Source organism: Tupaia chinensis, unplaced genomic scaffold (assembly GCF_000334495.1).
Source record: "Tupaia chinensis unplaced genomic scaffold, TupChi_1.0 Scaffold148607_1, whole genome shotgun sequence".
Classification (NCBI taxonomy): Eukaryota; Metazoa; Chordata; class Mammalia; order Scandentia; family Tupaiidae; genus Tupaia; species Tupaia belangeri.
The window spans coordinates 611,161-623,124 of record NW_006208456.1 but is presented as its reverse complement, the minus strand read 5'-3'; the positions used below and the strand labels follow the sequence as shown (position 1 = coordinate 623,124).

Below are 11,964 nucleotides of genomic sequence, written 5' to 3'. Positions count from 1 at the left end.
CTCTCGGGATCTTGGGCATGCACGCACATGCGCCCGGCGTGAGTTTTAAGCCACTGGGTCCGGGATGCCAACCGCGGTTGACTACATGGGAGTCCAGTGACATAGCCATTACGCTAACTGCTGGTCCCCCTTCTTCTTTTTTTTTTTTTTTTTTTTTAAAGGCTTTTGTCATATGGCACGTGCACTCACCAGAGAGAGACAGAGAGGGAGAAAGCAAGAAATCACCCTCCCCCTGAGCGCCCCCCCCACCCCCCGCAGTGGGATGGCCTCGCTGTAATCCCTTCTCCTTCATTCTCCTCTCCTCTCAGGATTTTAGGCATGCATGCACATGCACTTGGCATGGTTTACAAGCCACCAGGACTGGGACTCTGAACAGTGGTTAGCCATGTGGGAATCTAGTACCTTAACCTTCATACCACCAGCTGGACCCAGTGGTTATGTTTCTTAAAGAATGTCTATAATGAAAGACAATAAGGCCGGCATGGAAAGAGGATCAGAACCAGAGATGAAAGAGGAGTCTTGTTTGACTCCAGCTCTTCCTGAACTTTGTGGCTGAGTTCAACTCTACAGCCACTCCCTAGTATTCTGAGAGCCAAGGTGTGCTCCTTTTTTTTTGGAGAGGTTTTTGCTATAGGGCGCGTGCGCTCACCAGACAGACAGAGAGAGAGAGACATAGGGACAGAAAGCGAGAAATCACCCCCCAGGGGGGATGGTCATGCCACAATCCCTTCTCCTCCATTCTCCTCCCGGGATCTTGGGCACGCACGCACATGCGCCCGGCGTGAGTTTTAAGCCATCGGGTCCAGGACGTGAACAGCGGTCGACTATGTGGGAGTCCAGCGACATACCCATTACGCTAACTGCTGGTTCCCCTATGCTCCTTTTTGTTGAACCACATTCTAGCTGGGGTTATTTGCTTGGAAGGAAACAACTACAGTTGAAAAGGGAAAGAAGATGATGGGAATGGTAAGACAAGTTCATCAAGGCAGCCCATTGTAGAATTAGCCGGAGGGGTTCCCCCTCCCTCAGGCAGTGCACAGACATCAATATGAAGTCTGCTCTACACACACACAAGACAATGAAAAGGCCAGGCAGGCAGTGGAGGAGGCGGCAGTGGTCGATATGTAGTACTATTTGAGTCCAAAGTCAATACCAATGACCACAGAATGCCTTTGGGTAAGACAGGAAAAGCCAAGAGGGAGAAGAAAATAGAGGCTTGTAAAAAGCTCTGTGGGATACCCAGCACATAAAAGCACACAAACAGCAATGGTCCATAGATAGCTGAGTGTGAGTGGTGCAGAAGAGGAATTGGGAGGAGATGGAGAAAATGGTGTGCGCTATTTTAAAGGCACTGAAATGTTTTGTGTTATCAACAGGAGCCTTACAGTTGTCCTCGGGGGGATGACCACACTGCAATCCCTTCTCCTCCATTCTCCTCTCGGGATCTTGGGCATGCACGCACATGCGCCCGGCGTGAGTTTTAAGCCACTGGGTCCGGGATGCCAACCGCGGTTGACTACATGGGAGTCCAGTGACATAGCCATTACGCTAACTGCTGGTCCCCCTTCTTCTTTTTTTTTTTTTTTTTTTTTAAAGGCTTTTGTCATATGGCACGTGCACTCACCAGAGAGAGACAGAGAGGGAGAAAGCAAGAAATCACCCTCCCCCTGAGCGCCCCCCCCACCCCCCGCAGTGGGATGGCCTCGCTGTAATCCCTTCTCCTTCATTCTCCTCTCCTCTCAGGATTTTAGGCATGCATGCACATGCACTTGGCATGGTTTACAAGCCACCAGGACTGGGACTCTGAACAGTGGTTAGCCATGTGGGAATCTAGTACCTTAACCTTCATACCACCAGCTGGACCCAGTGGTTATGTTTCTTAAAGAATGTCTATAATGAAAGACAATAAGGCCGGCATGGAAAGAGGATCAGAACCAGAGATGAAAGAGGAGTCTTGTTTGACTCCAGCTCTTCCTGAACTTTGTGGCTGAGTTCAACTCTACAGCCACTCCCTAGTATTCTGAGAGCCAATGTGTGCTCCTTTTTTTTTGGAGAGGTTTTTGCTATAGGGCGCGTGCGCTCACCAGACAGACAGAGAGAGAGAGACATAGGGACAGAAAGCGAGAAATCACCCCCCAGGGGGGATGGTCATGCCACAATCCCTTCTCCTCCATTCTCCTCCCGGGATCTTGGGCACGCACGCACATGCGCCCGGCGTGAGTTTTAAGCCATCGGGTCCAGGACGTGAACAGCGGTCGACTATGTGGGAGTCCAGCGACATACCCATTACGCTAACTGCTGGTTCCCCTATGCTCCTTTTTGTTGAACCACATTCTAGCTGGGGTTATTTGCTTGGAAGGAAACAACTACAGTTGAAAAGGGAAAGAAGATGATGGGAATGGTAAGACAAGTTCATCAAGGCAGCCCATTGTAGAATTAGCCGGAGGGGTTCCCCCTCCCTCAGGCAGTGCACAGACATCAATATGAAGTCTGCTCTACACACACACAAGACAATGAAAAGGCCAGGCAGGCAGTGGAGGAGGCGGCAGTGGTCGATATGTAGTACTATTTGAGTCCAAAGTCAATACCAATGACCACAGAATGCCTTTGGGTAAGACAGGAAAAGCCAAGAGGGAGAAGAAAATAGAGGCTTGTAAAAAGCTCTGTGGGATACCCAGCACATAAAAGCACACAAACAGCAATGGTCCATAGATAGCTGAGTGTGAGTGGTGCAGAAGAGGAATTGGGAGGAGATGGAGAAAGACAATAAACCTAGGAAATTCAGAGGAAGTCCACTAGGAACAATATTTCTTGGTGAATAATTTTAACATCTTGCTGCATTGTCCCCAACTCCTGACTAGTATATGTTTTTGTTATTTTCAAATGACGGATTCTCACATCATTAGAAAATACTGACTGGCTGCTTTCTGAGTGGAGGTATATATGAGGTGGAGCTAGCTGATTTGTCCACATACTCCTGCCTCATCTCCCTGCAGTAAGTGACAAAAACCTAGCAGGGGTAGCCTCTGGTCAGACCAGTCATTTAGTAGACATTATTCAACACCCACTGACGTCATTGAATGCAAACGGCTCTCTGGATCACAGGGAGATGTTAGTACTGAGCTAAGAGCACAGCCGGTTTCTAACTACATTAACTAGTCTTTGTAAGGGGGTTGGTTATTAGTGTAAAACCTTCCAACTAAGATGGCTAATAAGTCTACCTTTGATAAATTTGGACAAGAAGGAAATAACAAAAGGGAGTTTAGAAAATGTTTAGTCCAACCACTTGCAAAAATCTGAAAAAAAAAAAGTTTTAGATGTCATCTTCTGTTCCTTAACCAAAAAAGGCTCATAATTCATTACAAATTGTACAGATGTGACAAAAAGAAAAAGTACAACTGGTGAATTAGTGGAAGGAGAGATGCCATCCACCTTGTGTTGAGCAATGCTGAGGAAAGACTCTCAAGAGTGAAGTCATCCACATAAGGAGTTTGGTTTACAAAGTGGGTGGGGAGAAGATGAAGATACACTGACATTGTTTGGCTCCAGGAAAAAGGGACAGTGAGGTATGGCCTTCTACTATGGGAAACCATTATTCAAGGGAAAACAAGACATTGAAGTAAGGCATTATGGGGTAGTGGTCATCAGTACTACTTCATTAAAGCCCTCATTATGAAATTAGACCTCTAAAAGACAAAGTCTCTAAGCCTGGAAATGCAATGGGGAGTAAGAGAGTATACTTGTTCCCCTACTTTGGTATGTGAGGTTTCTAAACTATGACACACGGAAGAGAACCAGGACAGCAGGAGGACTTGATGAGAAGGGAAATGAAAAGCCGAGCTGCATCACAGAGACAGAAAAAGAAACTTTGGTTCCCATTGAGTAGTTAACATTTTTTTTTTTTTTTTTAACATTGGAGAAGGTAGGGAGGAGAGAGAATACAGAGGAAGAACTTCTTAATTGTAGGTCACCCAGAGAAAATATATTCAATATATTGAATGGACTCAGTAAAGGAACATGAAGGTGAATGGCACGGTGAGGTTAGCCACCCTTAGAGAAGATTGTATTCCAGGCCCTTTTTTCCCCCCACATACTAAAGATTCCAGATCTTGGTTGGAATATAGTCATCCTGTCTATAATGCTACCTCTAATCTTTTTTACTGTCATCTAAGATGGGCTGGACAAAGGAAAACCAAAGAACCACCATGGTTTCTGGAATCACATAAATGGTAAGTTATAATGGCTTCTTTGCTCCCCACCCTTTTCCCTTTCCTGAAACTATCACTACACATTAAGTTCACAGACTTCTATCACCTCAGCAGGTTTTTAATAGACCCTTAGAGTATCCAGCCCCTTGCTGTCTTATCTCATTTCATTAATTACATTTCATGATCACGGAGGGTCAGGAGGCAGAGGAGAAATCAGCATCCAATTTCAGGGAGCAGCAGCCAGCTCAGAGATGGGCAAGTGAGATGATGTTAAAAAAAAATCAATTCGGCAGTCAGCTGTGACGTACAAACAGCTCCCAGGAACAGGTAAAGACGAGCCAAGTACGGAAACAGATAGAAAGCAAAACAACTTGATCTCTCTATGTGTGGGCAATGTGGTGGGACACCTGCAGGAGTTGTAGTGTAGCTCAGCGCTACTACAGGTTGAAGCCTCTGGAGAGACACAGCGAGACACGGGGACTCCAGACAATGTAGAACTAAAATGTACAGATGTTTGTATCCTCCAAGGGGGTTAGTAAAGCGCTATATGACTTGGGCAAATAAAAAAGAGACTCCCTTGGGGACTCTGCAAAGAGTAAGACCTCATTTATTTGGCAGCCTCAACTATTCAGAGGACATAGATGAGGTAAGTAACTTTAAAGACTCCTGAGCAGAATCTACAGATGGAATAAACTCTACGCCTTGAGGTCTATTGTCTAGTATTTGGAAGAGGACATTCATGGAGAAGACTCTTCACTCTTGCTTTAGGATCAAGGCTAATGAACTTGGTTATTTGATTTCCTTGTGTGGTAGTTCAGTTTCAAAAACGGAGACTATTTTCCCAGCCCTTTATCTCTGCCCCCCCCCCCCCTAAAAAAAAAAGTAGTTATTTGATTTCCTTGTGTGGTAGTTCAGTTTCAAAAACGGAGACTATTTTCCCAGCCCTTTATCTCTGCCCCCCTCCCCAATAAAATAAAATGTAGCCGAAGTGATAGAGTGTTAGTTCTCAACCTCAAGAGGTCTTTCATCCTTCTGTTCTGTGTCTTGGAATCCCCTATTCTTATACGAATGAGGCGAAAGTAGTCTGCTAGATGGGGAGAGACCACGTGAAGCAGAGGCCAACTGTCCAGGCTGAGGCCATCCTAAACCAGCTGAAGTCAAACGTTTGAGAGCCCAGCCAAGATCAGCAAGCTGTCTACCTGATTCTGAACTGCACACAGATGTATAGCTGGGCCTAGTAGAGCCAGTTAGCACACAGACATGTAGCCCGTAAATGCCGACTATTCTAATCTTGTTTGTTACTTGGCAATGACTAACTGATACAGCTGGTTGGCTACAGATCAGAAACAGAGGTTGGTTAGTGGGGACAACAGGCTAGCAAAGGCAAAGCATACTGATGGGAATAACAGACAAATGGACAGACCAATAAACCAACAACTAAAAGGCAGAAACAGGAACTCAAAGAACATAATGGTCTGGGGCCATTTAGGGAATAAGAAGCAGATCAGTGACAGTTTTAAAACACAATATAATTACCCTCATATCACTCAGAAAAATAAATAGAAATATAGTGTCTTTGTTAGGAAGGCAAATGCATTAATCATATATAAGGAAGATGTTTCATTTTAAAAAGTTAAAATAAAAAGCTCAAGGTGGTAAGTGTTATTTATTTGGAAAATTTATTGATGTGCCTGCAGAGGGACTATTTTTTCCCAAACAAAAATTGGTAACACCTCAAGAGAGGCTTTTATCTTGCTTCCAGGTATAAAAGGCAGCCTGGGAAATGCAGTCAGTTGCCATGATGCTGGCATTTCAGAGACATTTAAGCACTCCAGGGACAATAGATACGGCCTATGAAATGGAAAGGACCCGAGAAAATCTGTGTGTAAGAGTCAATCTCTTCATGTGGAGCCCCTCCCTTCCCAGAGGCTACCTTAGTGGGGGGCCTGTGAGGCGCAGGGACTATGGACAGTGGCGCCAGCTATAGGCAGCCCGCAGAGATCACTCCTGGGACACCGAGGAGAGCCCGTGAGTGGGAAGAATTGGCATCAGCACAAAACTGATCTTTGTGGCCAACCTCCCTCCTTGGCCTCCGTTCTCTGGGCACCATACACCAAGTTCATTACCTCTCAGGCCCTTGAATTCTGCTCTTTTCCAAGCACCACTCCGCCACACTGGAAAATAGTCACCGTTCACATTCACCGCATGCGTACTGAAAGCTGGAGATGACCAGACTCTTGCATGCTGTTAACTCATTAACCCTCTAAGTTCAAGAGTACTATTGTCTCCCCTTCGAAGAGGTGAAAACAGGCAGCAAGAGATGAAGGAACTTGGCTTTATCCCTGAGAACACACTGAGGGAATGGCAGGGGCAGGATTCCAACACCTGTGGTTGGCCCCAGGCCCATCCCTCAGCTGTTCTGTCCCCTTACTTCGCAGAGCTTCCCTATTCCCTCCCTGCTGGGTCCAGCTGCACCCTTGAGCCCAGTCCTGGCTGGTGCCTGCTCTGAACAGGATCTTCACTATCAGCAGACCTGCTCCTGCCTTTCCTCATCATCAGTTCTCAGGGAACTAAGTGAAAAAACGACTGGGACCTTTCTCAGGGGGGTGTGGTTGGGACTAATTACTGCTTCTCACCTGGAGAAAGCACCGGGGAAACCAGATCTGAGATGGGCTGTGCCTGCCCATCTGAGAGAGCTCGGCTTTCACTCCAGCCACCTCCCAGCCCCACCCCCGCAGAGCCGCTGCCAGTCCAGCCCCAGGCTGCTTTATCTCCTGCGAACACCCGTCTCCGTTCTCTCTGCCTCCCTATCTGGGAGTTTCCTTGTGGCTCTAATGAAAATCTCGTGTCACATTGAAAAGTTGCCAGTTATTGCTGCTGGGAATAAGATCTTGCCTCTGTGGGGCAGGGACTCACGAAAGCTCCTAGCTCTGGAGGGAGTGAGGAGTAGCCCCTGGGAATAATCCTTCCCTGTGAGCACTGCTCACACATAATTAGATGTGCCAGGTGGGGCCCACCCTGTCAGTGGGTAAACAAACAAACAATAGGACATGCAGGCTCCCTGCCCCCACCTGAGCTTTCTCCCTTCCCTGGCCTCAGCGCAGGGATGTGCTGTCGCCCACCCCTTCCCCAGGCACTGAGTCAAGTTCTTTCCCACACCCCAGATAAGACACAGCTGGTGTTCTCTCTGGTGTGAGCTCTCAGGTAGGTCTGAGTAGCCGCCAATGACTTCACAGATAGATCATCAGGCGCTGGCCCACTTGAAGGCTATCTAAAATGCAGATTCCTCAGGTACCATGGAACCACTGAATCCAAATTCCTAGGGCTGAGGTTTGGGGATTTCTAATTTTTAAATCCCTTTCTCTCTTGGATCTCGCTGCTCAGAAGCCTTGGACCTGAGCAACTAGATGCTCCCTGTATACTCTCTCCTACGACTGCAAGGTCTGAAGAGCCTTCGAAGGCCAGACATCAGCATCGCTAGCACACAGATCCCCACGGTTGACCAGGGCAGCCACTTCTATCCCTATTTCCCTCAGAAAGAAGTACGTAGCTCCTCACAGGCTATGACAGCAATGCAGCGGAGGTCCTCCCGTCTTTTCACTCACAGTCAATCTTTTAGGCCAAAGGCAACCAGGCCAAGGTCTAAAGAGCGTGTTCAGGGCCTGATTCTCCAGCCAGAAGCCCCACAGTGTGACACTGGAGGTGCAAGGTGGCTCTGCAGCCTACAGAGTTAGCCAAAACGGAAACTCTAGAATGATTAGTATCCAAGAGTAAGCTCACCTCCAGCCACAGTGACCTTGCACAGTACTAGCGAAAACAGGAGTATCACCAATGCTCAACCGGGTCATTTGGTCCTCACCCAGGGGACATTTGGCAATGTCTGAAGACATTTTTGCTTGTCACACCTGGAGAGAGGAGGCACTGCTGACCTCTAGTGGGAAGAAGTGAGGAATGCAGCTAGGTATCCAGCCTATCATGCACAGGACCATAGAAACACAAGGTATTATCTAGCCTAGGATGTTGATAATGTCACTGTTGAGAAACCCTCAATAAGTATCAGATGTCACCAAAGACAGGGGCTCACATCCAGAGATGCTTTTAGCTCCTGAAAACAATGTGTTAATTCAGGATTAATTTGGATTTCAGGCTGGAGTTTTTGTGGCTTCCCTGTGTAATTTATTATTTATTTAGAAAGAAGATTTGGATCGACCCAGGGGCCAGCAGGGAAAGGCTTTGCGGCTGGTCACACAGCTCCCTATTTGAGCTGGGCATAAAGGACTCAGTTTATCCAAGGTCCGATAAACACTAAGACCTGCCTTAAGCCCTTTGATTCCTTCAGAAACCGGCCATCGCTTTAACAGCAGCCTATGGATGAATAAATGTTCAATTTTGGGTTGCCGGCTTAGATTTATTTCATACAGATTCCCCAGGTGGTCTCCCCCTTCACTGAAGAGTTCAAAAACAGACCATTTAGTTGATAAAATTGAGTCTCGTACGAGTTAACCGAGTGGAACCAGTTATTGGAGTAGAGAGTAGCACAAATGCCCTATACGGAAGCCAGTCTGGAGGGGCCAAATATTTTCTTGACAGTTGATTTGATGAAGTTCAATAGTTGATGGTGTGTGGAAGCAGAATACCTCCTGATGACGCAGCCCCCTCCTGTTTACGTGGCCTGCACCCCAAAGGACACACATAATTTCTTTTCCCCTATAAAGTGAATCTGGGCATTTTATAGCTGAAAAGGGAGCAATTCCTTCTGAATTAATCAAGAGGCTGAAGGCAAAGTTGCATTATGTAGTTTTAAGGACATTTTTTCTTGATTGACAAGATTCTGTGGCCACCTCCTGGAAAACTTTAGCAATAGAACACTTCTTGACATCATTTGAGTGAGGTCTGTTACCTTAGTTGCACTCACTCAGACTCTGTGGGGCTTTATTTATTTATTTTTTTTACACATCTGACTCATGGAATTGAACATACTTGTTAACCATAACCCTGTACAATTTCTCCTTTGTTAAATTAGAAGAAGCCAATAACATTATTGAGGGGAAACATACCTTTCAGCCACTTTGGACATTTTCAAACAGTGTCTGTCAATCTGTGTATTCAAAAATGTTATCTGGGGGAAGAGAGAATAGGATATTAAGACCAAAATAGAATTCATTTCTTTCTTCTTCTCTCCATGAACCCAAAGCCCTTCCACCAAGATCCAAATATCTCTGGCAAGACTTCTCCAGCCCTTCAGGTTTGCATTCCAGCAACCAAATCACCCTTTTGAAAATTCCCACCACACTTAAGATTCATACTGTACTATATAGTCTATGTCACATATTCTCCTGTACTGTTAAAATTCAAGTGCTGATTCTCAAAATTGATCCCCAAAACTTAAAGGCCGTGTATATATTCTACAAAGCTGAGCATAGACAGGTGATAAATACTATAAATACCTGCTTGACTAATCCCCAGTGACCTTTCCTCTGCCCACTTTCACTGTATATCAGACCCATGTAATTGGTATGCTTGACTACAATCATCAAATCATTCATAATCATAAAATCATCAAATTTCACATACATCTATTTCTTCTTCCCTACTCAATAATAAACTTGTCAAGGGAAGACACCTAAAAGTTTCCTCCTTTGCCCCCCCCCCAATGCCACCACCCCAGGAGCCAATAAGTATAATGGGGGGGGGGATAAAAAAGCTCATGGAAAATGCATATCATGAGAATACCGTGCATGGGCTTTGAAATCTTTTGCACCAAAATAAACTCATACTTTGATTCTATTGTTCTGTGAGCTATTTTGAAGTACCCACATGTAAAGAACAGGCCCCTAAATTGCCTTCTTACCTCTAAATATTTGATAGGAGTAATGTCATTGTCTACGGACCTGGGCTCTCCATCATGAAGAGAAATAACAGTCTACTAAATAATGCTGAGATGGCATTGGAAGTGGGGCTTTCTTTATTCTTAAACTTTCCTTTGAATCAAGCAATAAAGTTGATGGTCCTGAGCCGCTTCACTCTGGAAGTGCATTACAATTTTAAGGGCCCCTTGATGTGCACTCCCTCCTCCCAGTTCCTGCAGTCAGTGGGAAACCCTGCAGTTCTGGGCTCACTCATTCACATCCTTCTCTAATAACTGCTGGAGGACCCTGGTCAAGAATTCTTCCTCTCAAGCTTTCCTGGGTGGTTCACACACGGCACTCAGAGGTTCAAGGCATCCACAGCTGGGTTTCACTGTGGTTCCCAGGAACTCAAAACTCACTCAGCCTTCAGAAGTGAACATTAAAAGAGTATTAAACTGGCCACATCTCCCCTTGGGAGTGCAGCTGCCAACGTGTTCACCTGTTTCCGGATGTCCTCTTTTGTGGTTTTCCTGATCGGTTGACTGGGTATGTGCACAGGGCTTTGCGACTGTGACTCTTCAGTCACACCATATACAGACTAGAAGAAGAAGAAGAAGAAGCAAGAATATAAAGTCATCCATAGTCAGGGAAGGAGGGGTTGGTTCATTCACCCACTCATCCAATTCTTCAAATCCCCTCTATGAAATTTGGACAAGAAGTGATGGCCTCTGCTTTACCTTCTCTAGGGACAGGAACTCTGCCTCTTAGATGCTGTTAAAAAATCCCTTCTTTTACTGAACTGCAAATGGACTCCATGTATATCAATGTTTCTTTAAAAATGGTCCACAGACCATCACTGAAGAATCGCCTGAGGGTTCTTGGTAAAGATGAACATTGCTGAGCTCCCCAACAACTTGGCCTACTGAATCAGAATCTTTACAGGGAGGTTTGGGGAGCTACATTTTTAAATCAATGCCCCAGCAGATTCTGAGGCAAAGAAAAGTTCAAGAATGACTACTGAAGATTATGCACAAAAAATCCCCTCTAGGTTTTCTGTTGGTCAGCAGATGACATGACCACCTGGTTCCAAATTAAAGTGACAAGGTGTCAAGTTTTTCCCTTTGAAGTTAATGATCTTCTAACTTCAGTTTCTCTATACATCCACAGCTACAGGTACTTTTTAAGCTGTTTCTGGTGTTATGGATGGACTAAAGATAAACTTTGCTTTGGGAAAGAAACACAATTCTAAAGGGTTTGCAATGCGTCGCTGAAATCTTCAAAATCTGAAGTGCTTAGCCAAGCTGAATGTGACTCCATGAAATTCTGCAATATTCTAGCTTCGTAATTGGGAGGCCAGGTTCAACTGCAGCTGCTTTCATAGCCTGTGCCAGGTAAAGTGACCTTGCTGGAGACAAATGTGGAGTCTGATTGTAGACAAAGTGACCACTGTGCCCTGACTTGATCACTTAAAGAGCTGTGCAATACCTTTCTACGTACCCAAGCATGTGTGTGTAACTTAGCAGGTGGCTAAACCTGGTAAAACTGTTGAAATGAATGTGGTTCTTTCTTTTAAATGTTAACATAAAGATGTCTGTATAGACTTGTATATGTTCTTCCAGGGCATCCCTTCAGGAATGCTCTTGGTGTCTGCTCGGCAACCCAGTTAAGCCCAATTGGGTTTCTAGTCCTCCTTAACTACTCCTGTGTGAGGCTTTATCAAATAGAAACGTGTAGTCTGTCTCCACCTTGGACTTGCTGGTGCGCAGAAGAGACATGTGTCTCAGCTGTTCCTAAATGTTGAGCTTATTGTTATTTTTCTTTCCCTCTTTTTTTTTGGAGGGGAGAGGTTTTTGCTATAGGGCATGTGCGCTCGCCAGCCAGACAGAGAGAGACAGAGAGACAGAAAG

General features: G+C 45.5%; 1 protein-coding gene across 6 annotated transcripts in view; it reads right to left on the bottom strand.

The window, feature by feature from the left end:
* RGS6 (regulator of G protein signaling 6) overlaps positions 1-11,964 on the bottom strand; it is a 614,581-nt gene that overhangs the window by 81,889 nt on the left and 520,728 nt on the right. For all 6 annotated transcript variants that reach the window (XM_006170490.2, XM_006170489.3, XM_006170488.2 and 3 more), the window contains exons 11-12: positions 10,557-10,655; positions 9,266-9,327 (exon numbers count right to left, since the gene is read on the bottom strand). In XM_006170490.2, the coding sequence (XP_006170552.1) occupies positions 9,266-9,327; positions 10,557-10,655 (161 nt within the window). The remainder of the gene's footprint in view (positions 1-9,265; positions 9,328-10,556; positions 10,656-11,964) is intronic.